The sequence below is a fragment of the Protopterus annectens genome, chromosome 5.part0 (genome assembly GCF_019279795.1).
Source record: "Protopterus annectens isolate FY-2018-M chromosome 5.part0, PAN1.0, whole genome shotgun sequence".
In the NCBI taxonomy this organism is placed as follows: Eukaryota; Metazoa; Chordata; order Ceratodontiformes; family Protopteridae; genus Protopterus; species Protopterus annectens.
This window is the reverse complement of record NC_056735.1, coordinates 1,049,272,194-1,049,299,660: the sequence shown is the minus strand read 5'-3', so window position 1 is coordinate 1,049,299,660 and position 27,467 is coordinate 1,049,272,194. Positions and strand designations below refer to the sequence as shown.

Below are 27,467 nucleotides of genomic sequence, written 5' to 3'. Positions count from 1 at the left end.
CCCACCTTCACTTGCCTCAGCACCTGGGCCACCCATTACCAGGAACAATGGATTCTGAACATTGCGTCTCAGGGATACAAATTCTCCTTCCACACCCTTCCAACCCCAAAAGGGTTCCCAGGTCTACACCAAATCAGTGGGCAGAGGCTCAAAAGCAAATCCATTCCCTGCTCTTTTTGAGGGCAGTAGAGCACATTCTTGCAGAACAGATAGGCCAAGGCTGCTACTCCAGACTTTTTCTGGTGCCCAGAAAAGAGGGCACCTGGCGCCCCATCCTTGATCTGTCCATTCTAAATACCTTCCTGGTGATCCCAAAATTCAAAATGCTCACCCTCCAGCAGCTGCTACCCATGCTCTCCAAGGACGCCTGGCTAGCCACCCTGGATCTAAAAGAGGCCTACCTCCACATTCCTATCAGGGAATCATGCAGAAAATATCTTCGTTTTAGGGCAGGATCTCAACACTTTCAGTTCTCTGTGCTTCCTTTTGGCTTATCCACTGCTCCCAGAGTTTTTACAAAATGCCTGGCTCCGGCCATTGCCTTTTGCAGACAAAGAAATATTCAAATTTATCCCTACTTAGACGACTGCCTTATTCAGGGAGACAGCCAGGAAAAGCTGTTCAAGCACCTGGCCTTTGAAAAGACCCTACTAACCTCCCTAGGGTACACAATCAAAGAAAAGAAATCAAAACAGGTGCCCACGCAAAGGATAATCTTCCTGAGAGCAAGTCTGGACATAGCATCCCAGATGCATACCTTACAACAGAAAAACAAATTTTCCTGTCAGCCTACTTCTCTCAACTGGCTACCAGGCCCCAGCTTTCTGCAAGGAAAATCCTGCAGGCTCTGGGGATCATGGCGTCTTGCATTCTTCTCATTCCATATGCCAGACTGAATATGAGGAAACTTCAGTGGTACCTAAAGAGCCTTTGGTGTCAGCACTCTCAAGACCTGGAAACTCTTCTACCTATAATTCTTTGCAACAGCATGTTCCCACAACAAGGGACTGTCCTACTCCCCACACCCTGCCGCCCTGACCATAACCACAGACTCATCAGGCTACGTTTGGGGTGCACACAGCAAATCCCCCTGCACATCAGTCAAAAAGAGATGATGGCTGTGCAGCACGCCTTGATAGCTTTCAAACCCCTTCTCTCTCCAGGGGTTCTCCTGATAAAAACAGACAACACCACTGTGATGTGGTACATCAACAAGCAGGGATGGACTCACTCCTACCCTCTATGCAGGCTGGCCATGACCCTTTGGCTCACAGCCTCTTCCATGCAACTACACCTGTTAGCACAGTACCTACGAGGCTCTCTCAACTCCCTGGCAGACCAATTAAGCAGAAACCGTTTGGATCTACATGAGTGGCAGCTCAACAGAAGCACCTTCACCTTAATAACTCAGAAATGGGGAACCCCGAAGGTCGACCTCTATGCCTCCCACACCAACCATCAGCAAATTCTACACCAGCTAGCATCACTGCATGGCTTGGAAAGTGGATGCCCTGTTCTTCCCCTGGGTCAACTTCTCAGTCTATGCCTTTCCTCCACTTCCTCTTATCCCCAGGGTACTGCTCAGAATAAGGGAGGAAAAACAAAGGACCATTCTTATAGCTCCAGACTGGCCCCGACAGCACTGGTACCCTTTGCTGTGCAGTCTGTCCCCGCTGCCTCCATGGCATCTTCCTCAGATTCCAAACCTCCTAACCCAGAGGGAAGGGGAATTCATGTATCCCCAATTGGAGACACTCATTTTGGCAGCTTGGCTTATTCCCTAACCACAAACCAATCTGCCATCCTCAGTAAACAGGTTCTGGATGTTATCCATGAGCCAGATGCCCTAGCACAAGAAAGTCTTAAGCAGATAAATGGAAAAGGTTCTGCACCTGGATCCAGGCTAAGAGGGCCAATATGTCACAGCCCTCCATCCCTCTCATCCTGAATTACTTAGCTGACCTACACAGTGGTCTCTCTTTCTCCTCTGTAAAAATTCATGCCTCTGCTATTTCTCCTTACTTTCCCACTGAGCAGCCACTTTTCTCACACCCTTTGATCGAACAGTTGCTCAGAGGGGCTAGCAATTTGAAGCCCCCAGAAGAGCACCTACACCAGCTTGGGAGCTTAACTTTGTTTTGGAAAAGCTCACCCTGCCTCCTTTCAAACCAGCTTCTTCTGCAGAGCTAAAATTTCTCTCCTGGAAGACAGCCTTCCTGCTGGCCATCACTTCAGCCAGAAAAATCTCTGAGCTGCAAGCACTCATGGCTATGGAACCCTTCATCATCTTCCATGCAGACTGGGTATCCTTCAGAATTAACCCATCCTTCATGCCCAAGGTGGTGTCCAGTGTGGCTCTCAACCAATCCATTCATTTGCCCACCTTCTTTCCTAATCCCCAGAACAAGGGGGGAAGGATTCTTCACTCTCTAGATGTGCACAGACAGCTCAGCTACTACCTGGACAGGACTAAATCCTTCAGAAAGTCTGACCAATTGCTGGTTAGCTTTGCTACAGGGGCAGAAGGTAAAGCCATCTCCAAGCAAACCATTTCCAAATGGATAGCACACTGCATTTATTTCTGCTACAAACGGCATGGTAAGCCTCCCCCGAGGGGGTCAGGACACACTCCACCAGAGCAGCCTCCACCTCTGCAGGTTTCTTCTGAGGAGTCCCCACCAGGGACATCCTGGAGGTTGCCACCTGGACATCTGTTCACACTTTCACCAAGCATTACCACCTGCCTCTCTTCTCCAAATCCAGGGCAGGGTTTGCCTCTGCAGACTTGCAGGGCATCCTAACCAGCCTCTAGCTTCCTTGACTGCCTTCACCCATTTCCTCAGCTTTGGGAATCTACCCAAATGTGATGACTGCAACAGTGAAACATGAAAAACATAGTATAGTTGTGTACATTTACCATAAATGTACTTGTTCTTATGTTTTCACTATTGTAGTCCTGATTTCCCTCACTCCATCCCCCTTTTTTCTCTTTCTCCTTTGGTTACCTTACTTCCTTGTTGTTTCCTCACAAGGGACATATTGGTATTTATTTTCCATTGGTGGGGTTCTTCCAACAGAACATGGCCTCCTACTTTGGGGACTCCTGATAGATTAGGGCAAGAAAAACTGATGTAATGGCGTCAGCTCCCTTACTTTATACCACTGACGACCTGTCGTCAATCCTCAAGTGACAGCAACCCACGCAGAAATACTAAGTCTCTGGTATTCAGGCTGGCTGAGGGCTACCCTGGCAGGGATAACTCAAATGTGATGACTGCAACAATGAATACACTCAAACATCTACATTTATGTTAAGTGTACACAACTGTACTTTTCTCTTTTTGGCTGTCTGCTTCCTAGGTAGACCGTTGCGCTTCATGCAAACCAGATAAACACAGTCAAACGTGAAATTTATTTTGTTCCCCACTTCCACTGGTTGCACTATGAGGCCTATCATGTAAAAAGTGTAATTAAAAATTAGAAGAATAAAAAAAAAATTAGTAATGGACACACAAGTAAAATAAGTATCTGGTGTCACATGTTAAGGTACTTTCTGTACAAATCTACCACTAATTACTTGATTACTGCACCAAGTTAAGAAATACAAGGGTATGCCATAATATTATTAAAAATACATTCTAGGTTCAGGACTTAACTTGCAATTGCAGCAGAAGACACAATTTTATTTCAGGGCTAACATTTCCTTGTTTCTACTCCAGTGGTATTGACGTATTCAGGACAAACAAGAATGGAGACTACATGGATGCTTTATAACTTGTTGAATAGCTCCACTGTGTTGAAAATCACTTGCTTATGCTATAATTAGCACCTATAAAAAACACCTGCTGCTTAACTGAGTATATTAAATCCGTTGGTGCTCAAGAGTTCACTATGTGCACCTCCTCGCCGCTGCCCACATCTGTGCTTGAATTAGGTAAACACAGGTAACCTTGTTATTGCTTTTCTACATCCCTGTGGTATCTTGCAAACATGCAGCTCAAAAAGTGAAGACAAGGTTGCAGACCCTGTACTAGTACCCAGGACCATCTATACTCCAGCCCTACACATACACGTGCTGTCACAGGAATAATTATATGACAAGCACTGAGAAACCAAAACCTGCCATTCATTTTTCTGTTTCCTGTGGTTGCACTAGGAGCAGCATTGTGCAGTGACAAAATAAAAAAAAATGACTTAAAATGTGTTGTCTGGAACAGGAAAGAGGATGAAACAACTTGTGAATTTTCCACTGCTTACATGCACTTTCATACTTCACAAACCTGCATATACACCTCTGTAAGTGTAACCTGGCACCCCCCCCCCATGTCATCATTCACTGTTGCCATCCATTGAAAACAAACACACTAAAAGTGTCTATAGGAAGTGAACGTTTCTGCACAGTTACAGTTTTTTTGATTCAGCGGTTCTAAAGAGTTTTGACCTCATTTGCATCTTCACTGTGTTGACAGTCCTGAATCTACGTGGTTGGTAACATTGTAGGTAGGGAAACTGAAGAGGTGCCCAATGTTGTACACATAAGGGAGGTTATTACGTTGCTATATATTTGCACAGAGGAATACAGGTTTTGATAAAATTTGACTGTATTCTGTCAGATAACATACTGCATATGCTTACAAGACAGTATGAAATATGTTTCATGGGGTTTACACTTTTAGCTGTCTATATTAGTTATGAGTATATTCTTCATTTGGGGTGGGAGTGGAAAGCTGCATTTATGTCATGGCACTTAAAAAGGATTGTTGCTATTGTTACTATACTTTTGTAACATCCACTCTGTCTAATAATGTCATAATTTGTCTGCTGTTACATGTTAAGGTCAGTTCTGTTCAAATCTAGTCAGTTTTACTTGCTCTCGTTTCCGTGTAGACTCCTTTCTGTGGCTGTATTCAAAAGTTTTCGAATACACGGGCAACACAAGCACGGGCTCTACAGTTGCTTTACATCTTGTTGAATTGTTCCACCACGTTGGTTTGCTTCATTAGCATCCAGTTCAGCTACTTGAGCTGTAACTTGTATGTCATGGAAATTGCAAATTGCCATGTTTGTGCTGGAGTGCACATCTCTACATGGATTTTATTCAATCTAAAGCTTTTTAAAGCCATGTGTGCATCATGGTGCAATGCACACATGGTAAAAATGACTATGTAGGCTTCATTGAATCCCTCCTACAACTTATCTCATTCTTAGCAGTTTTTTTTTATTTATAAAAATGTGTCTCTTTGAACACAGTAAGTGCCAAAGCCACATTTAAGGGTACCCATTTCACCTTTAGTTCACAGTTGTATGGCATTGTCTCTGTACTGTTGAGTTTTTATTATTATGACCTTTCAGGTTAAAAAAAAATCTTGGGAACTTGCATATAAGATGATAAAGTTCTTTTTCGCCTTGTAACATTCCCTAATTATTAATAATTGTACATGTTACAGTAGGTATTTCTAGAATTTGGAAACATATAGGTCAAATTACATTGGAAAACTGAAGCCTCCTTATTATCGGGAAACTGCTTGCCTTATTGTGTGGTTATAATGTGTACTGTAACTTCCAGCTCTTGCTTAGCATGTCATTCCCACATTTTTTTGTGTTTCTCCCTAGGAATAACCCTTAGCCAGCTATAGTATGCAAGACATGATCAGCCAAACAAAACATCAGTTTTAGTTGTCAGCCTAACCATTCTAGCAAACTGGGAAGGCTTTATTTTTTAATGTCTTAAATGCTAGTTGCGTGCGAATATATAATTTGTTATGCCAGTTTTGTTGCATTCCTTGGACTTCAAATCCTGAAAAAGCCATGCACCCCCTCCCAAAAAAGTGGCATATATTTTCATCACATTTACAGTAATTTTAGACAATTAATTGTATTGGAGACAAATTCAAGAAATTCCTGTAAGAATTTAATGCCATCATTCTGTTGAATAAATACACCATCAATAAAATGGGAGATATGGTAAAGTACTGTACCAGAATCTGGATTTTATAATTTGCTGTTTATACGCAACTTTCTTCTTAGAGAAATGCTAACTTTCATAACCATTCATAGCAAATGATGATAAATAACTTTTGTTAAAAGTATTATTTTCCATTATCAACTAAAGCAGTAGACATTGTTGATTTCAGTTGCAAAATCTCTCTGCTCTTTAATTTGACTCTACTTTACGTACCCACCCCTTTCATCATGAGTACCTGAGGTATATAGACTCAACATCTGTTATGAACTCTTGAGTTGCATTCACATTTTGATTACTGAGTTATTGTTTATAAACTACAACCTTACATCATAGTTTACTTTTTTTTCCCACTTCTTTTTAGCATACATAGTCATGAGCTGTGCACTTCACTCTCCACCCCACCAGTTTGCAACAGTAAGTTGCTTAAGGGAGTTTGTCATTTTAAGCAGTTTAGGTTTGTCGAAAGTAATCCGTAAAATGTGACTGTGGGCATTAAAAATAAGTCTGAAATGTAACTGTATTAATTTGCCTTCTCCTTACAGTTTTATGCACTGTAAGTTTATGTACATTTTTGTTTTTATTAAATCTTCCATTTTCTGCACAAATGTCAGACACTACAGTTGTGCAACCCATTTGAGTGTTTGTGCCATTATGTTATTATGCATTGTTCTGCCATTGTGTTGTTAAGCATTGTTTTGTAAAACCTGATGTATCTAAGTAGTCATATTAAAGAAATTGCAAATGCAAGTATTTTTAAGTACATCTTTTATTTCCTTCTCACTCATAAGCTCAAAAGCTTTAATGGCTTGGTTAGATATATGAACAAACCTGCTATTTTTTAAATGACCAGTAAATGGCTGCATATTATTCTTTTATGGTACTTTTGAATTCAAATCAGCTGGAATAAACTTTGATAATTTAGCAGCTCTTTCATGCATAGTTAGCGCAACAGAAGAAAGATTTTTAACCATAAGTTTACCATATCCTCCCTGGTCTTAGCTCATAGTTGTATGATTGTTTGTGGTGTTGTGTGCTGAATTTCATTTATGGAAGCCTTTGTTCACATTTCTCATTGGCTGTTCGGGGTAACTCCCAATTAGTCAGTCTCTGAAAATTTTCTCAGAAATGGCTGAGCTTGCTTGTTTGTTTCTCTGTTTAAATACGTTTTTTTATTCTTTTCCCATTGAAGTAACCGTAAGACATTTTGAGCCTTTGATGTAGCTTGGACATTAGAATGACCATTATTTATTCCAGTGAGTTTTAAATTAGGTGAGTCTATTGAAATTCCATGTGGCACAGTTCTGTTGACATTATTATCCACATCAGTTTCTATAATTGTCAGTTTGATAATCTTTTTCATTATCAGTAAATCTGCTACAGTTTAGTATTAATTAGTATGTGCTCATAAATGGAAACATCCTGGATCATTATCATATCCCAGTTTGTTGTCAATTAATACTAGTGAAATTATTAATTTGGCATCTAGATAGTCTATTTCCTTACCCAGCTCTTTTTCTTTGAGTTCATTATGTTTAGCAATAAGCTAAACGGATACCATTCCTGTTTTGTTGTACAAAGCTGTTCATTCATTTGGAAGCTCAGGCTTGCTATTTCCATATGTTGGGAAAACTATTATCCCAATAGTTCTTGGGTACTTTTGCTTGGAAGTAATTTTCAAAACTAACACATTGTCATTGCAAACAATTAACTTTCTTTATTACTCAAATCTGGTTTGCTGTGCTGGATTTAAGGTAATTTTCTGGTACCAGTACTTGATATTCATTGTCATTGCCATTGTGCTGTTTATAGTCTTCCCTCATAAGGGAAGCATTTTTAAGTTTTAATGGGAACTTTTTTACTTCAAACTATTCTGCTGCAGATCCAAACTTTCGACTGATAGAATTTGTGCCATCAGCTTAGTCACTTTATCAAGTTGCACGGCAAAGGAAGAAAGATATTGAAGATAGTTGTCAGATGCCATTTATAAAGCATAAAAATCTGTTCACCAGGCTAGGGGACATCAAGATTAGATGTAAGGCTTATGAACTTCACAGTACTACTACATACACAGCCTTTGTTGAAAGAGGACGGAGAACCACCCATGAAGAGGTAAGAAGTGCACTAAGGAAAATTAAGTCGGGGAAACAAGTATAGTGGGTCCAAAAACAAAGCAGTGTAAGAAACTTCTGTGTGGAAGATTTTCATTCCATATATCTCTAGTTAAACACTGTATATTAATGAGATCAGACAAAAGTGGCAGAAGTAGCGAACTTAAACTCTTCTTAAGTAAAAAAAATAAATAATAAAAAATATATAATTGTACAGAATTACTGAGTATTCGAAAGTAATCCAAGCAAGGCAGGCAGTCTGTTTCCAGTCGAAAATCCTTTATTAAGTACACACACAAGTGATCCAAATGAAACAAAAATAGAGTAATAGTTTCCTCACAAGCTTTCTAAAGATATATTTATATATATATATATATATATATATATATATATATATATATACACACACACACACACACACACACACACACTTTTTATCAGGCAAGGGAGTGGTTTATGCCATCCCATACCCCTTCACACCTAACTTCCCTAGCTATCAAAGTGCTAAGGGTAATTTGAACTGTTGCCTGTTGTGATTGACAGCTCATAACAGGAGAGCTGACTCCTGTACCATTTCCTTGTTCTAGCCTTTACTTTCTGTATGGATAGGGAAAGGACCAGGGAACTGTGACATCACAACATGGCTGGGTTTTTAGGACTGTTGTGGAGATGTCGGTTTGGGCAGGGAATTGGCCAGAAAACTTCCTGTATTCATTGGCTTTGATGACATCAGTGAATCAGAGACTGCAGCAAGCTTTTTCAAGGCGGGATAAAAGCTTTTTTGAAAGCGAAACCACCACAGTACGGTAAGGTACTGTTCTAGTGGAGAGAAACAGTCTGTTTAAAATATTTTAAATGCTGTATTGTTTATTCATAGCAGAGACTGTAAATAGGGAGAAAAAGGACAGATAAGTTGAGCATTTAATAACAGAATCCTGTTGTCCTTTAACAACATTTTCATTTTGTAGAGAGAGTTGTCTAGACAGTATAACTTAAGGCTCTGTCAGTTCACTAAAGGTTCATTTTTGTTAACCTTTGTTCATCGATTGTAATACAAAGAATGTTCACTTCAACGAATGACTTACCCAGGGAAAGGAATGAATTGCCCAGCATTCCGAGCATCACACAAAGCACAGTATTTCATACCCACCCATGTGGGGGGCTACCCCGCAACTGTATATACCAACTCCTGATTTCACTACAGTGGGGGAAAAGGACAAATTTGTCATGATGGCCAACTCATTCCTTTCCATGGGTAAGTAGTTTGTTGACATGAATGTTTGCTATATTAGGGTCACTGAATGAAAGTTCAGGGAACTAAACCTTTGACAGAGTGATATAGACATGATTAAGGGAGGGATTGTCTAACAAGAGTGATGATGATGCACCTTTTAGCATTTAGTTTAAGCCCATTTTATGATCCAGTTTTAGTACACTAAGAGTTTACTAAGGAGAGTTCATTCGGGAAAGTGTGAATGTTATAGGCTGACTTAACAACAACCCCCAGTTTGCAGTCATTTACAGACTTAGACAGAAATCATGGTGGGCTCATAGGGTTGGGGGTTGGCATAAGGGATTGAGAGGTGGCTTAATGGTTAAGGTGTTTACCTCATAGACACCAGGTACAGAGTTTGAGTTTCACTTTTGAAGGGAAATTGGCTAGGTCTAAAATGGCCTGCAAGGGCAGTTAGCCTAGTACTTGCCTATGTACTTATGGCTCTCTACGTGGAGATCTCAAAAGTAAATACCAAAATTGAGATGTCCCACCACTAAGCCTTGGGGAGTGCAGTTGGTCACTTTTATACTTTTGGCACCTGCAACTTACACTATGTGGTTCTGTCTTTCAGCCATGTTGCTGTCCTCCTAACCACATATGGGTCAGTTTCAAAGCATTTAGCTTTTGTATGATGCCAGCATGGGGAATGGTGTCAAAGGCCTTAGCCATGTCAATATATGTGTCATGTGCACTGCATGGTCACAATCTACAGCCTCCATAACCATTTAAAAGAAATCTGCTAGACTGAATAGACAAGGTCTGCCCTTCACAAAGCTAAACGTTATAATAATTCTAATAACATTGTTTGTAGGGTGCTGCTGCTGATGTGGGATTTGCCGTAGATCCTTAATTGAGGAGTTAACATACACAACGTTCAGACATGCAAGAAATGCCCTATAACTTAGACCATTTGGAATTGTGAGGTATTGTGCAATTTGTGTGTGTGGGTTACTGAAGGGATACTTCTGATGTCTGGATATCTCAGGAGGGGCACTACATACAGTGAAGTCATGTGTAGCAAGATTTTTTGTATGTATTTGCTATGCTGCACTACATAACATTTTGCAGATAGACAAAGTAGGAAGTTAACTTTATAGCAGGGCTTTCCATTCCAGCAGCAGAAGGGCGGGGAGGAACACTCACCACCACTACCACAGTGAGGGCAGAGGCAGCCATAGTAAACTGTCTACAACTGTGAGCTAAAACACAGATAACACAAAATAAAATATGCATATACCACATCCCTACTATGCAGGACAGTTCATAGACTGTCCACTCTATGCATCAGACATCACTGTACACATAGGGGGTTAGGACATGGTGCAGTCATCACTTGCACAGGTGCAGGGGGAGGACATACTAACAAGCAAGTGCAACAATGTAATGCAGGGTATATGTTTTTAGGAGGTCAGCATGGTAGCTACATCGGTAGGTTGTGGCGTATCAATGTTTGCATTCTCTAGGGATTAGGCCAGGCCGTAAGTGTGATTATTGTCATTTATCAGTTTGTAGACTTGAGCTGTCATTGAAGCTTATAAGGTTTACATTGTTGAAGTGCTTGCTTCAAACTTTTGCGATACTTTTTCATTCTTTATGTAGGCTGTAAAAATAACCAAAGTACCCAGCTTCCTTAATATTAAAGAGTTTAAAAGTACCATCATAGAAACTAACACAGCCTTCAAATACCTTGGCATTTGGCTAGATCAGTCTCTCAGCTTTCAACTGCGCATTCAAAATGGATTCAAAAAGATCAACACACTACTGTTCTGGGCGAGCAAGCTATCACTTTTGTCCAAGCCAGCCAAAGCTGCCACAGGCAAAGGAATATTCTTATTACAATGTGAATGTAGACTATCCATTATAGTTGCAGCCTCAAAGAAAAATGCCACCACCTTACAAACCATCTCCAGTAAAACCTGTCACTTCATTACTAACTCCCCTAATAATGAACACTATTGCCTAACTCTCGGGAAAGCTAAATGGCTCCCAGTACATTTGAGAGCCAAACCTTCTACTAGGATCACTAATTCACAAAGCCCTTTCTCCTGAGACATCATCCCCTCTCACTCATAAACTTTTCACCAAAATCCCCATGTATAATCTCTGGGGTATCTCTCAATGTGAACCCCAAAAACTAAACTTTATTGCATTGACTGCACGTTTTCCATCATAGCACCTAAACTATGGGGCTCCATTCCTCTCTCAATCAGAGACATCCAAAAGTACTTGGATTTCAGACAACAGCTCAAGTAACACCTCCCCACCCAAAGTGGAGCTGCACTTACTCAGGTCATGTTACATGAACCCTGCAGCTCTCTCATACCCCTTTATCCCTATTCCATGCTTCCATTAGCTCACCTTGTCATCTTCTTACTTACCACCTCCCATTCATCCAGCGTTCCCCTCCTCTTTGCATCTCTGTCACACTTCTCCTTTCTACTCCTCTTCACTGTGTAAGCCTCTCACCAGTTTTCTGTCTTCTTCCAATGGTATCCCTTCAAGCAGCTACTTTCTCTTACCTTTTCTCATGTCTTCATACCTCTCTATATAATGATAAGCTGCTATCCCTGCAGTATAAACTATCTCAGTTATTACAGCTAGTACTTATCCGTAAAGCTCTGCTAATCATAATTCTGTTTTTTCCATCAGTGTTTTGACATTGTAAACTGCTTTGTGAACTAAATGTTGCAGCATGTCCTTGTATCTGAAAGTATGTTTTGTTCATTTCTAATTACCTAGCCTGTGCCTACAAATGGTCATTGAGTTCAGTGTACAACCTCGATAAACAAATGTTAAGTAAATAAATAAATTATTTTTTTATTCTTTGTATTTAATACATACCTGTTATTTCTCCTGATATGTCTTTAGTTGAAATTGTGCTGCAGTACGAATATCATGGTTTTCAGTTTTGTTGTGTTTAATTAAATGCTGATTATTAATGTGTTTTATTGTTGCATATGATGCAGTAATTCCACGTGCACATTATCACATTTTAGTGTGATTATAAATTGTTAAAAACAATTGTTTTCATACTGTGTTTTTTGGCTAGTGATATTTATATTTGTTTTGCAGGAGGACTTAGAAAATGGTGAAGAAATTGCTACATGCCCAAGCTGCTCCTTGATAGTACGTGTAATATATGACAAAGTAAGATATTTCCTTTCATTCTTATTCAGACATTCGTAGGAGTTAATTTTCATTTCTACTATGTTGTAAGGGCCTTTTCCCCATTTGGTAAATCTCCTTAGCCTTTTTGTTTGATATCCGCCTTCACGTAAGGATTTGTAAAAGTTTTTACATGAGTAGCAAGAAGTTCCCACAGTCAGCATGCTTCTTGAAGCCAGACACAAACAGAAGGTTCGGAAACCATTTTAATTTACAGAAAGTACACCCTCCCCTCAGAAAGCATCAAGCTCTGTTTTATATAGGTCTTATTTCCAATGTAAATCCTCACCCTTCCAGGTCCCTATGTTGATCTTGCACAGTTTGGGGAAATTTTTATCTGGCAGGTGTCTTTAAAGCATTGGATGTCCTGTCCTTCTTTGCACTTCCCTGCCTAACACCTATATGCTAGTATTGGTCCCATTAGTGCCTATCCAAAAAAAGTTGATTCAACTGACATCCTTTTCAGTGGTGGTCGTAACGTTAGTGTATGGCTCCCCATTGCCATTTTTCACCTGTTGTTGACCCCATTTAAGTCAGTTTAGCTTGTACTGGTATCACAGATGTTAGAAGCTGATGTAATTTTACCCAAGGTCAGCCTTGGCTCTTATTTGCAGAGTTGACAAAGTTGAGTCCTGCAGTAAAGTTCACAGTTTTTCCAGATGCAGTGGTCCCTTCATAGCAAGTTCAGGCCCTTTTGCTTCAGGACGTACTTCTGACTTCCTATTTAAGGTTTTCTTAGCCACATTTGGCCCTTAATCTTCATCATTTTGCTCCCATGCAAGAGATGGAGTGTTTGATGCCTAAGAAAAAAAAAGTAAATTTCTGCAGGGGTCAAATTGTTTGAATCGGTCTCCAAAAACATGGATAATAAAGGAGTATCATCCCCTTACACATCTCCAGAGGATCCCTAGATTTTCTTCACATTGACTACTGCTGCAGTTAACTTAAGCTATATAGATTATATCCTGCAAATGATAAAGCAGCCAGCCAGCTTCCAAAGCTTCATGGCTCCTTCCACATACCCAAACTTCTAGTCATCTTGAGCTGAGCTGACTAAAAATCAGGTTTGAGTGCTAAGCCCTTCAGAGCCTTTCTGACCCCTAGGAGAGCACTCCTGTGAGGGTTTTCAAACATAAACGATCAGCCTACGCTATTCCGTGCTGGGTGAATAGGCTCCCTTTGGGGAGGAGGTAGAGGTAGACTTCCACTTTACTTTTTGTGACAAGAAAACTTATTTTACTACTACTACTAATATATATATATATATGTATATATATATATATATATATATATATATATACATATATATATATATACATACATACATACATACACACACACACATATATACTGTGGTGGTGGTGCTGCGGTAGCGTTGTCGCCTCACAGACGTTGCCCGTTTGATCCTCAGTTAGAGCATCTTCTGTGTGGCAACATGCATGAATGGGTGTTCCTTCGTTGAACGTTGTGCGTTAGGCCCGGCAAGCCAGCACGTAAAACTCTACTGCCAATCATTAGCGAACCGGAGTTCCGCTGTGGTGACTCCTAACCAGGAAAAGCCGAAAGACACAAACAAACATATATATATATATATATATATATATATATATATATATATATATATATATATTTTTTTTTTTTTAAGCTATGAAAAAATGTTTTTATCACATGACTTTTGTTATCTTTTAAGCAGGAGCATTACTTTTTTACTTTTGTGCTAAAAGTTTTTAAAACCTTTTTCTGTGGATAAACTACTCCTGTTTTCTTTTTTGGGGGCTAGGGAAAGTGTTTGTTTAAAGTTTTTTTTTTTTTTTTTTTTTTTTTTTTACTGTGTTTGTGTGGGGTTATTGCTGGCAATTCATGTTATGTTCTTTAGAAATTCCTGTCAAAAAATATGTACATGTCTTCTCCTGTCTTACTGACACTGAATGGGGTAATTTATTGGGTTTGGCTCAGGGTTTAGTGCAGGTCCTTGACCCTTCCTTTATGTATGTTTCTGATAAATGAATAATGGAATTCTTTATTTTCTGAAGAGACTGAGCTTCAAATTGAGTGTGAAGGGACAGATTATGTTAACATTTGCACAAACTTCTGACTCATATTTTGAAGAGAGTGTGGCTTTGGCCTGTCCCTTTGAAGGATTCTTTCTCTGAGACTGTTTGCAGAATGAATCATTTGTTTCAGTGGGAAAAGTGATGTTAGTCCCTCAGAAAATATTATGATTTATTACAGCTGAAATTTCCCAAACCTGCACTTGTTCCTCCTGTTCTTTTTGCTTTGGAGCATGTTTTTGTCAGAGCCTACACTTTCCCTGACAGTCGGCCTGCTGCTCCTAAAACAGCAGCAAGGTTATGTAAACTATCTTAATCTTTTAAGCTTTTATACACGCATCCCAGATCTGTCCCAGTGGCTGTTGGTTTAGTAAACCCAGCTGCTACTAAACCTGATACAAATCCCTCTCCTTTTGCAAGGATGAGAAAGCTTTTTCATAAGTTTGGGGAAGAAAATGTGTACTTCTGCAATACCTGTTTTTAGAATTCTCAACTGTCAGGTTCATATGTTGGTATTATGCTTGCCAGTTGTGAGAATAGGTGGAATATTTTGACATCTGTTGCCTCTTGTGAGGAGAACTCTACGTTGGGTAATTTAGTCTCTCCTGTTTCTGAAATGACTACCCATTGTTTAAAATGTGAATATGACTGCTGATGTCACTTCCAGGACTGCTGCTGCTGAAGCTGTTATGAAGAAGTTTGCCTAGCTGTGTTCTCAACACCTCTCATAGGATAACAAAAATGAAACATTGAATTATCTCCCTTGAATAGAGAACTAGTTTTTGGAGTTTCTGCTGCAGGGGGCTCAATAAAAAGTGTGATTAGAGAGGAAGGGAAACTGATTCAAGTGATTTTTTTTTCAGCCCTCCTTCTTAAAGTTTGCCAAAGGGTTTATCACCCCATCTTCACCCTTCAATACATAAATACCTTCAATAAATAAATAAATAGGCTCAACAATCAGTCTAAAAAAACAATGTCTGGGAGGTTACAGAAAGAAAGCTGGAACTCTCAAAGGACAAAGGCCAGCCTAACAAGTCCAAATGCGTATATGAGAGACTTCCCTGGAAATCTTTTAATTCTTCCTGGAGGTCCAAACCTCCATTTCTGTCTTTGGCAACAGATTGTTTCAGACAGATGGGTTCTGAGTATAATCCATCTAGGGTACAGATGGTGGTGCAAGTTTGTCTTTCTTTTTCGAGAATTCCTCCAAATTTTCCAGACCAGACTCTTCTCTTCTTTTTTTCCCTCCTATCATCCAGCATTTGCTGGCTCAGCGGGTGAAGTAAGCTGTTATTGCTTCTCATTTAGAAGGGTTTTATTCAGTGATGTCTCTGGTGATAAAGAAAGAAGCTTCTTAAGAGACTAGTCCTGAAACTTTCCTTTCTGAACTAGTCTGTGATAGTGCCCAGGCTCAAAATGTTGTCACTTCAGAACTTGTTACTCCTTAGTCCCCATTTGAGTTTTCTAGTGACCTTAGATTTAAAATATACATATTGTTACATTCCTGTAGATCCAGATCTCAAGTGTTTCTTAAGGTTTTCTGTTTATGGATTACGTGGTCAGTTCTCTGCTTTACCCTTTGGGTTATCTACTACTCCAAGGGTGTACACAAAGTGTGTCGCTCTTGGGATAGCCTACTGCAGATTGCAAAGTATTCACATTTTACTTAATTTATACAGCTTTCTTATCTTTACAGAGTCTTTTTTCAAAGTGTCAAGAATCACTCACTTGGGTAAGGGATTTCCTTGGCAGGCTGGGATTCCAAGAGAATATTCAGAAGTCTTTTCTGACTTGTAATTAATGGATTGTTTTCCTAGGGTGTCTGTTGGGGCACCTCAGTTCAAAGTTATTTTTTGCCACAGGAAAAAAAAATGTCTGTATTTAGATCTCTTCCTGGGGTTTTCCATTCATACTTCTGTCTCATGAAGGGAATTCCTCAGTATTCTGGGTCACACAGCATGTAAGATGCTTATCATTCCTCTTACAAGACTCCACATGAGAAAGATTCAGTGTTACCTGTAATTTCTGTGGCCCTAGCATATTGATCCTTTAACTTTTTTCAGATTCCAGTTTTGGGGTTTGTGAAAAAGATTATTTGGTTGAAACACCAAATTTCTCAGAATCTGGGCCTCCCATTTACACCTCCTGCTCCAGCTTAGTCAGTTACAGTAGACTCCTCAGACTTTGTTTGGGGAGCAGTGTCAGTGGGAATAAAAGTGCAGGGTCTTTGGAACAAAAAGACAGACCAAAGCACATAAACATTAAAAAGATGTTAGCTTTCCTAAATGCTGTGAACTCTGTCGATCATTTGTTGTCCCCAAGACCTCTGCAAGTGTTTGCAGACAACAATACAGTGATTTGGTACATATACAAGTAAGGGAGAACCAGATCTTTCCCTCTGTGCAGACTAGCTGTGGTAACCAGAGATCTAGCTTTTCAGCACAGTCTCATTCTACAGACATCTTAACATTCTGACATTGCAAAATTGTGTGACAGACAAGCTGGACAGGGACATATCCTCACAAATGGAAACTGAATGAAAGAGTCTTCCAAGATTTGATCAATTTGTGTGGAAAATCTCAAATACAACTTTTAGAACTCCACTATAAGCAACCATTTGGCAGAATTCTGCTTAAGGACTCCATTCTGGAAGACCATTGTCTTTCCGTTACCTTGGACAGAAAATTTTTCTTGTATGCTTTTCCACCCTTTTCCATTAATATCCAGGGTACTTCTGAAGATTCGGAAGGACTTTCCAAAGATCATTGTAGTGGCACCCTTCTAGTCCAAGCAACAGTGGTTTTCCCTTCTTCTGCAAGCAAGCTTCCACACAGACTCGATTCACTCACACAAGACAGGGGGTGTTTGATGCACCCCAACCTCAAACAACAGTAACTCTTAGAAAATCATTGGCTTCTCCTTGAGATCTTTGTTTTGTGTTAAAAAAAAAAAAAAAAACTCTTCCTCCATTTAAAGAAATTTGTAAGGCTAACTTGAGGTTCTTGACATGGAAAACAGTCTTGCTTATTGCTCTGACCGCTGCAAGAATAGTATTTGAGTTGCAAGCTCCCATGGTTTGTCAGCCTTATTTCATTTTCATTTTCATTTTTCCACAAAGATAGGGTTTCTTTAAGTACTAATCCTTCTTTTATTTCTAAAGTGGTATCAGAGTTTACATTGAGCCATACTACCCATTCCCATGTCTTCTTTCTAGAACCTAAAAATGAGGGAGAAAGGATACTCCATACCTTAGATTTCCAGACATTTGGGTACTATCTTGACAGAATACAATATTTCACAACAACTGATCAGTTGTTAATTTCTTCTAAAGTTAAGACAAAAGGACAACCTATATCAAAACAGACTGTTTCCAAATGGTTCTCTCATGATATTACTATGTGCTAATCCCACCCAACAAAATTGTTCCAAGAAGGGTCAGTGCTAATTCTGCCAGGGCCTTGGCTTTATGTGTGGCATTTTGGAAAGTGCTGGATTCTAGAAGCAGTAACTTGGTCCTCGTACATGCTTTTAGAAAACACTTTAAACTGGATACCTCTTCCACGTATAGGACATGCTTTGCTAGGACCATGCTCCAGTGTCTCCTGGTCCTTCATCCTTCCTTCACACAGTCTGCATAAGCTATGGTAATCTACCCATATTGTTTAGTCTACTGCAGCAGTGATCAATATGAAGAACATAGCTGTGTAAGAACACTTAACCATAACAGTAGATTTTTGAATGATCACTGCTGCACTAACTGCTCCTTCCCTCTCCCTCTTATTTTTGTATGTTTTTATACTAGGGGTGGGCATTTATTTTTCTTTTCATAGCATTGGTCTTCTCAGGGCTTATCCTCCCTGTTTCCTTATTGGCATGGAAAATGTGAAGGGCGTGGTGTACAAGTCATGCTGTTTGGCAACGTTCTGGGTGCCTTGTAACTTTGGAAGCTGGTGACTCACTGTCATATCCTTTACTGGATATAATCTAGATAGCTTAGGCTACTGCAGCAGTAATCATTCAAACATGCACTGTTATAGTAAGTTTACTTAGACAACTTACTTTGCTGAGATCTTGCAAGAAATAGGCGTATGACCAACTGACATTGTCTTCTCTCCCCATAAGAGTCTCCAAAAGCATACATAACTATGGCACAGCCCTCCTTGGTATTTCCACTTTTGGTTGGTAACTTCTAGAGTCAGTTGTGTGTATGAGTATGTGGTGTTTCCCAGAAGGTGAGAAAGATGTTCTGGCCTCCTAAGGGGGTGTTCATTTTGGGCAGTGATCTTGAAACCAAATGTCACTATATCATCAGTGACCATGAAGATAAACCCTGCTCCCTGCTTTGCTGCCTGTTACAAAAATAGGAAAGGAATTTAATCTCAAGGCTGCAGTTAAGAGTACACCGAAATACATCTCTAAGCACTCAGAATTACAGAATATAAAAAGAGCTAACATTTACTTTAATATGTTTTTTCTATTCCCATTACACTACTTATTACTAATTCTCTTTTCCTAACCCTGAATGCCCTCATGGAGTCCTCTTCGTGCGATACTTGCTTTTTTGAAAAGCTACTACTTTTTCATAACACTTGTGAGATTAATTCATCCTAGTGTCTTCTGCCAGATTCCATCTCCATTCACTTAGAATGGAATTAATGAGAAATACTGGTAAGTCTGAGTATCCTCATTAAACGTATGAGTGACTCTTACAGATTTTGTTACACATTCTATAAAAAGTGCTTGCTTAAGTATAAGAGATAATATAGCCTTTTTTAATTTGAATTTCTTGATGTCCAGATCTTGTTGTACATACTCTTCCAACCTTCTATATCTCAAGACAGAGCATCATTATTTTAGTAAAATGTGAATGCCAGTACACATCAAAAAGCACAGTGTGCCTATTTTGCCAGCAGAACACTTGCATCATTTATTTTCTTATTTCTGTCATCTTTGCAGCAGTTTTGCATCAAATATTGTTAGACATTGCAGTTTTGAATCCTTAATGTACATGGGTCTAGAAATTTGCCCAGTAAAATCCACAATCTGAAATGCATGTTTAATAATCAAACAAATACCTTTGAATAGTAATAGCCATTCATCTTCAAGTGAGCCATCTTATTTTATATAGCTTTATGTAGTGAAATGCTTGTGTGTGTGTGTGTGTGTGTGTGTGTGTGTGTGTGTGTGTGTGTGTGTGTGTGCGCCTTCTTAACAACTGCAGGCTTGATAACCTGTGATGTGCCCCTTTCTTTCTAGAACCATTAATTAATTTTGCACATATGCATACATATTTAAGTTGTGTTGTGTTTTGGAGGTACACAATGCAAGGGCCACTGTCTATGCTTATATACACATTGTCAGCATTACTTGACAATGCACATGAATACAACCAGTATAAAAAAGTTAGTTGCAAATGCAAAAACAGTCTGAAAATACTGTTACTTTTCAGTGTCTCATATTTAGAATCTTTATTAAAGAGTTGTATGAGTGTTTTTGCATTGCATGTTTTGAAAGTGATATGACAAGTTGTACCACTTTGACTAATACATTATTACACAATTGTGTATTTTATTGAATTGTGGGCTGTGTGGAAAATGCCACTTGCCAGTACTTCTCTTGAATTTCCACCCCAAACCCAATTGCAGTGATGGCTGTTTGTCCATAATGGCATTTATGAAAGCATCTGCTGCAGATCAGCTCTATTTTATTTATTTATTTTTATGTATTTTATTTTACATTTGTTAACCAGGATGGTTCAACTGGATGAGGTCCATTTTCAGCGGAGGCCCAGGGAGAAAAGCTCCACTTAATTAATAGAACAGACAATGATAATAATACATGCTGTAAAGTAAAGACTTTGTTATTGAGCAGTATTTTGTGCATAATAGAACAGAACTCAAAGAAACATCATGTCAGCAATATATACAAGTGAACATTAAGTTAATCATCGAAATATACAGACAGAGATCACAACAACATTTCCAAATGTCAGTGGATACCATTTGTTACTTCCATTTTTACCGAGGGTCTGATAATTGGACAGAAAAGAGAAAGATGGTGGTAGCATACACTAGGATTAAGTAACACATGGACATAGCCATGAGCCTTAAGGGAGGTTTTAAATTGTTGGTATTAGGTGCAAAAGTCACAGAGGGAGGGAGATTATTCCAACTTTTTGCTACACTGTGAGAAAATAGAGCTTTATCTGCTGTGTTGTTGGCTGCGGAGATAGAGAGGAGTGATTTGTTGGCAGAGCGGAGCAGATTTGGAATGTAGTTGGTCAGTAGTTCCCTAATTTTTCAGGATATTTTAGGTTGTTATAAGCTATGGCTAGTTGGTGGTAGGTTAATAATTGTGGGAGCGCAACCCACTGAAGTTGCCTAAGAGGTATACAATGGTGTGTTCTAAAGAGGGAATATTTTGCAAACTTGGTGATTTTGTTATAACACGACTCAAGTTTCTCCGGGTCAGATTTTCTTACATAGGTGAGAATAGGTGTTGCATACATAAGTGTGGACAGAAGGTGGGTTTGAGCTAGGGTGACCCAAGCTTGATCTGATAGAAAGTATTTTTGTCTGTATAGGGACCCCATTTTTTGTTTACCTTTTTAATAGTTTGAGAGATATGGATGTCAGTGTAGGTTATCTATTTCAACGCCAAGCAGCTTGGTGTGGAGAGAGAGGGTGAAATGACAGTTCCATTATTGGAGGAGATATAGAAGGAGAGTGGAGTGTTTTTTTATTTGTTTGGGGTTAATAGAAGTAGTTTCGTTTTGTTGGGATTTAAGATAAGTTGAATATCTGTGATCCACCTTTCTACTGAGGTAAAAGATTCCTGGGTGAGATGCTGTAGGGTGGTGAGATTTGGGGCGGAGCAGATCAGGGTGGAATCATCTGCATCTGCATACTGTATGAGTGAAGCCTGTAGGGTAGAGGTATGTAGATTATTGGTAAGGATAGAAAAGAGGAGTTGACCGAGTATGGAACCTTGAGGCACACAAATGGTAGTTGAGAGTAAAGCTGATATATAACTCCTTGCCACTGTACAGCTTGTTGTCAGTCTGATAGATAGTTTCTAAACCATGCAAAAGTGTTAGGGGCAAAGGACAGAGAGATAAGAGTATCTATTAGAATAGAGTGGGAAACCATGTCAGATGCTTTGGAGAGGTCCAAGAATATAGCAGATACAAATATGTTATTATTTCTGTTGGTTAACCAGGTTTGTGAAAGAGAGAAGGGCTGAAGTTGTGCTGTGATGTGGGCAGAAACCATGTTATGTAGAGAAGAAGAGATTGTTAGAGTCTAGGAAATGCATGACCTGAGAGTGTATGCATTTCTCATGTATCTTTGATGAAGGAGACAGATTGGTTATGGGGAGATAGTTAGAGAAATCATAGGAATTCCCACCCTTATGAAGGGGAATAATGTAAGAGATTTTCCATAGTTGAGGGATGTGGGATTCCTGTATGGAGCGGTTTATTAAGATTGAGACTGGGTAGGATAGAGAGTCTGCAGCCATTTTTAGGAAATGAGCAGGTATACCACCTGCTGCAAGTGTAGTGGGTTTAAGTTTTAAGAGGTATTTGTTTATTGTTGAGGTTGGGACAGGAGAGAATGTAAAGGCAGGTGAGTTGTTAGGAGTTGTTGGTATGGATGAGTAGCTATTTTTGGAAAGTTGAGTTGATAGTGATTTAATGGATTTAATGGATTCAATAAAGTGGTGATTAAATTGGGAGGCTATATCACTATCTGTTTTTGTAGAGGTGGAGGTGGGAGCTGGTGTGGAGGTTTTACCAGCTTTTAGGCAGGAGTTTATTGCATGCCAGCACTTTTGGTGGTTATTGGAGTGCTTACTTTGTATATCTAGAAAGTAGTTCTGTTTATCAAGCTTTGTTTGTTTTTTGACCTGATTCCTAAGGTGTTGATAGTTTTATTTGGATAGACTAGTGTTATCTTTCTTCCAGGTTTTCCATGCCTTGTCTCTGGTTTTTAATAGGTCTCTAGTTGATTTAGTAAGCCAAGGAGTATAGTGTAGCTTAGCTCTATTTTTTCTTACTGGGGCAACTGAATCAAGGATGTCAATAAGGGTACTATTAAAATAGTCCACTGCTTGGTCTAGGTCAAGGCTGTGTAGTGGTTCCCAGTTAATTTTTTTTAATATAGTGTTGAGTTCTAGAGTGTTAACATTGTGATCGTTTCTGACTTGTCTATAGACTGTAGGTTTAGGTAAGTTAGTACGTTTTCGTAGGAGGAAAGTAGGGAGGTGGTCACTAAGTCCGTCAGGTAGACTACCTGCTTGGTAATTATGTTCAGGGTAATTTACTAATTTACTAATGTCCAATCTGGGATAGATTCCTTATGGGATTTTTTTGTCTACTCTAGTTGGTTCTTGAATGAGTTGAGAAAATCCATATAGGTTGATGTGGTTAGTGGGGTTTTTAGAGTTACAGGCTAGCCGGTCAGTGTTTAGGTCACCTAGTAAAATAGTTTCATGTGGGAGATTATCTTTTGACCATTGTAGAATCTTCTCAATTATTGGAGCATTGCTACCTGGAGGGATATATGCACAGAGAATATTGAGGCTCTTTTTCTTATTTAACAGTAGCACAGAGCCTACGATCTCAGCAGTATTAAATTTAGGTAGAGGAGTTAGTAGAGGTTGGAGAGAAATCATATTTTTATAGATAATTGCAATGCCGCCACCCTTCTTTCCTTTTTTATCTAGCCGTAGGATATTGTATCCTGGAGGGAGAATTTCTTCGTTCTGTGTGCTGAGTTTTAGCCAGGTCTCTGTTATGGTAAGGATGTCGAGGGAGTCGTGAGTTGTGAATGCGTGTAAGTGAGGAAGTTTGTTTGATATACTGTGAGAGTTAAGATTGATGATATACTGCAAGAGTTAAGATTTATGATGAGTTGATCTGCAGTGTGTTTGTTTGGGGGTATAATGTTGCTTGCCCCTGGATTTGGGTGAATATCCCTTGAGGTAAGGAGGTATTTCTTTAATGAAAGTTGAAGCTTGGTAGTTTGTAGAATATCTATGTGGAGTATACCTGATGTTTTTCTAGTGTAGAATAGTGAAATATACTTGTTACATAAAAATAGTATTGTGCTGTCACTAAATAAAGAGGGGGCTATAGGAATGTTTATTTGTGTAATAACAGGTGTGAAGGTATGTGTTGTATGGTAGGTGGTGTATGGTAGTGGTGTGCTTGTGTGTAAGCATGTAACGTAGGTTAGAGTTGTGAGGGTTAGTAGGAGAGATGAAAGTAAGGCCCTGCATAGTTTGGGTTTGTGGGTTAGTAGGAGAGATGAAAGTAAGGCTTGCATAGTTTGAGTTAGTGGTATTTGGATGCAAGTGGTAAATTAGGGGTGTGGTTAGGGTGGTTGCAGGTGAGTGGCTGTAGGGAGTGGTCAGGTTATTGGGGGTTAGAATAAATGTAGAAGTAGTGGGGGCAGGTGGGAATTGGGGACAGGGTAGGGAAGCTTAGTGAGCCAAGCATAGCGGGGCTCAGCCACCACAAGATTACAGATAGAAGGAAAAAAACAGCCAAATTGGGGTAAGGTCAGTATATCTGCTTCCCTGTAATGCAGTGGTAGACTGCTGGCAGTGTGTTGCCGCCTGGTGGCCAAAGTAAGTTACTACAGCCAGAAAAAAACTAACCTGTGTGTATGCTCATCTGCCTTGTAGTAATACTTTAAATAAGGAGCAGTTTACTTTTTTAAAAACAGATAGTTTTAAAATCAGATTCAGAGTGTGGATAAATTGCAGTAGAAGGAACACCTACAGTTTAGAAAGTTGTGCTCTTTAGTTTGGTTTTTGAGCTGCTTCAGGCAGGTAACTGAAGCAGATTTACACTCTTTCACAAGGTATTTTGCTGGGCAAGGGATGACCAAAGTGTTTAACCCATCGGGAGAAGCTGCAAGACATAAGGGGGAACACATACAAAAGGTTAGACCAGGAAAGTCCGAAAAGACACATGAGAGACCAGACCTAGCAAAACCCTAGAAAAACAGAGATTTAAGTGAGGTATAATGCAGACAAGAAATAACCAGTGTAGCAATAACAGTTGACTAAGTTATGAAAGCAGAGCACTAAAAGTAAATGCAGTCGGTTGTACAGAAGTAGCACATATTAGCAAACACAGTTAAGCCCTGTAATTAGAACAGAAAATAGTCCTAAAAAGAAACTGTAATGTAGCACTAGAAGTAAAATGCAGTAGCTTGTACAGATAAAGCAACTTTAGCAAGCACAGTTACCTCTGCACTGACAGACAGTGCTTAGTAGTACTGTAAATAGCAATAAATAAAATAGTATGTCATACACAGTACCTTCTGAAGCCAGAGAGCACACAGGCAGGGGAGAATAGAAGCTTCCATGTTGAATGCAGAGAAAGCTAGAAGGATTTTAAAGATGGCGCCACAGGAAGGAAGGCAAAGTTAGAGTCTGTGAGAGGGGGTTGGAAAGAAATGAAAGTGAAAGAAACAGATAAAGCAGCTTTTAACAAACACACAGTTAACCAAGTTCTGTAAGCAGAACAGAAAACAAACATTCTTAAAAAACTGTAATGAGGCACTAGGAGCAATCGCAACTTGACTTTGTTGTTATGATGGTTAAAAAAAATTCTTGGAGCTAGTCTAATCTCGTCTGCAGGGTAATATGTTTGTTTTTATTGGATAGGATTTCAGTGTATTAAGTAACCCTATAAAGGATAGGATCACAGCAAGTAGGATACGTTACTAAGACATGGACAAATGCAAAATGAAGGAATGGAGAAATTAATTTTATTAGATGCCTGGGCGGTGTTACAGTCAGATGAGCTGGATTATATGTATACAAGTAGTACTGATTTCTGGCCACTGACTGAGAATACTCACAAGAGAGAGAGAGATAAAGCACAGAGTCATTGCTCTCTGACATTGTTGTGCCTTCCAGATTATGCTAAGCAACAGTTTAGGGTTTAAATGGGGCATGGAATGGAGATTAGATATACTTTTGTTCAAATAGGAAGATGAGATGAGAAGAGTAAGGATGTACATTGAAAAATTCTGGAAGGAATGTACAACACTAGCCACATATTGGGAGATTTTTATATATATTGGGAGAGTTTTAAGTGTAACATTAGAGACTGGATTAGGTGCTTACAAAGAGAGGAAAGAAAGAAGTTAATGTGGTTAAGGAATAGCAGGAAGACCCAAGAACCATTTGTTTGACAGAGTGATGTTAGCTTGTGTGAAAATCAGATTGACTGTATGTGTTTGCATTTTGCCTGTGTTTGTATGAATGAGCACATCAGTCATTTGAAAGTGTGTTTGTGTAAAGTTAGGAGTGTGTGGAGGTTGAAAACCTCTGAAACTGCAGACAATTAAAATATTATCAAAAGCCCTGAAAAAGTAGGTGCATCCAGACAAAAATCTGGACATCTAATTAGGTTTTGAATACTTGGCCATAACGCTTCCCACCCCCAGTAGGATAGGGTTACCACCTGTCCCACCTTGCGAGGGACAGTCCCTCTTTGGGCAGTTGTGTCCTGACCAAAAATATTAAAAATAGCAAATGTCCTGAGATTGTAGGACATAATTATGTCCCATATATTATGTAATAGTTGCATAAAATAGTTATTTCTGTATCTAAAATACCTAAATGTTACAAGAAACAGAGTAAGCAACTAAACTGCTACAAGAATAAGCTTTTATTTAGGCAAAAAAGTAAAGTTCTATCCTTTGTACTGACCATGGGTATGTGTCGGCTTGTAAAATCTGATGTGTATCCCGAAAATGTCCCACTTTGGCCATTTGAAAAGGTGGCAACCCTACAGTAGGAATGTGGGATACTACTAAAAAAAACATGTGTTTAAAAAGTGAAAAAAATTAGGGAAAACATGAGCACATTATCAAAGAGCTCATTTAAATAAAATCTGTAGACTTCAATGAAATATTTTGCAAAATTCTACCATACAAGTTAGTTAGAAAAAGGGAGATGTCTTCTTTCTTTCTTTCCTAGTGGCAGCAGTAATTTATGTTGGTTATGCAGTGTGGTTTCTCTGTACCAGACAGCTTCAAAAATTTATACGTGATTAGGGAGATTCCAAAAACTGTGTGAAGGGGTTAATCAAGTCTGAAAATAGAGGTATATATCCAAAAATAGGGATATTCTGTGCATGTGTAAATCAGGCATGATAATACAAATGTGCCTCCAAAATAGGGACAGTTGAGAGGTTAGTGGTGTTCAGGGCTATGGTTTGAAACGTTGGTAGAACTAGTGTAGGCTATGTACAAGAGCACAATGACACAAGTACAAACAATATTCGGACTTACAGAGGGGTTCTCACTGCGACTGGGTGTGCATTAGGGTTCATCTGTGAGCCCACTACTGTTCATACAGGTGATGGACTACATTAGCAAACAGGTTGGAGGGGCCAGATCAGCAAAGCTGCTGTATGCAGATGATGTGGTGTGACTGTCAGACTCTGAACAAGAACCTCAACAAAGGCTAGAGGAATGGAATGCAAAACTGAAGGCACATGGGATGAAACTCAGTAGAGATAAGTTATAATGGCTGCAAATGGGGGAAATCAAAAGAAGCTGAGAACTGAGATAAAAGGGAAAATAGTGGAGCAAGTTAACAGCTTCAAGTACCTGGAAGAGGTGGTTGACGAGAAAGAAGTCTGAATGAGAAGGTCAAAGCTAGAATGAGAAGGGCTGCTGCTAACTGGCACAGAGTTGTAAGGGATAGTGTATGACAGAAGAATGCCAAAAAAGCCGAAAAATAAGGTATACAAGAGTGATGTAATCAGTACTACTGAATGGCACAGAAACATGAACAGTGAATGCGGAGAAGTCGAAAAAGCTAGAGCTGATGTAGATAAATCACTCAGATTACAGTCCGTCTCGGAAGAGGATGAG

General features: G+C 39.4%; 1 protein-coding gene across 1 annotated transcript in view; it reads left to right on the top strand.

Moving 5' to 3' along the window:
* Positions 1-27,467, top strand: part of DPH3 (diphthamide biosynthesis 3) — a 443,914-nt gene that overhangs the window by 129,046 nt on the left and 287,401 nt on the right. Inside the window, exon 2 of the mRNA XM_044072751.1 lies at positions 12,422-12,496. Within this exon, the coding sequence (XP_043928686.1) occupies positions 12,422-12,496 (75 nt within the window). The remainder of the gene's footprint in view (positions 1-12,421; positions 12,497-27,467) is intronic.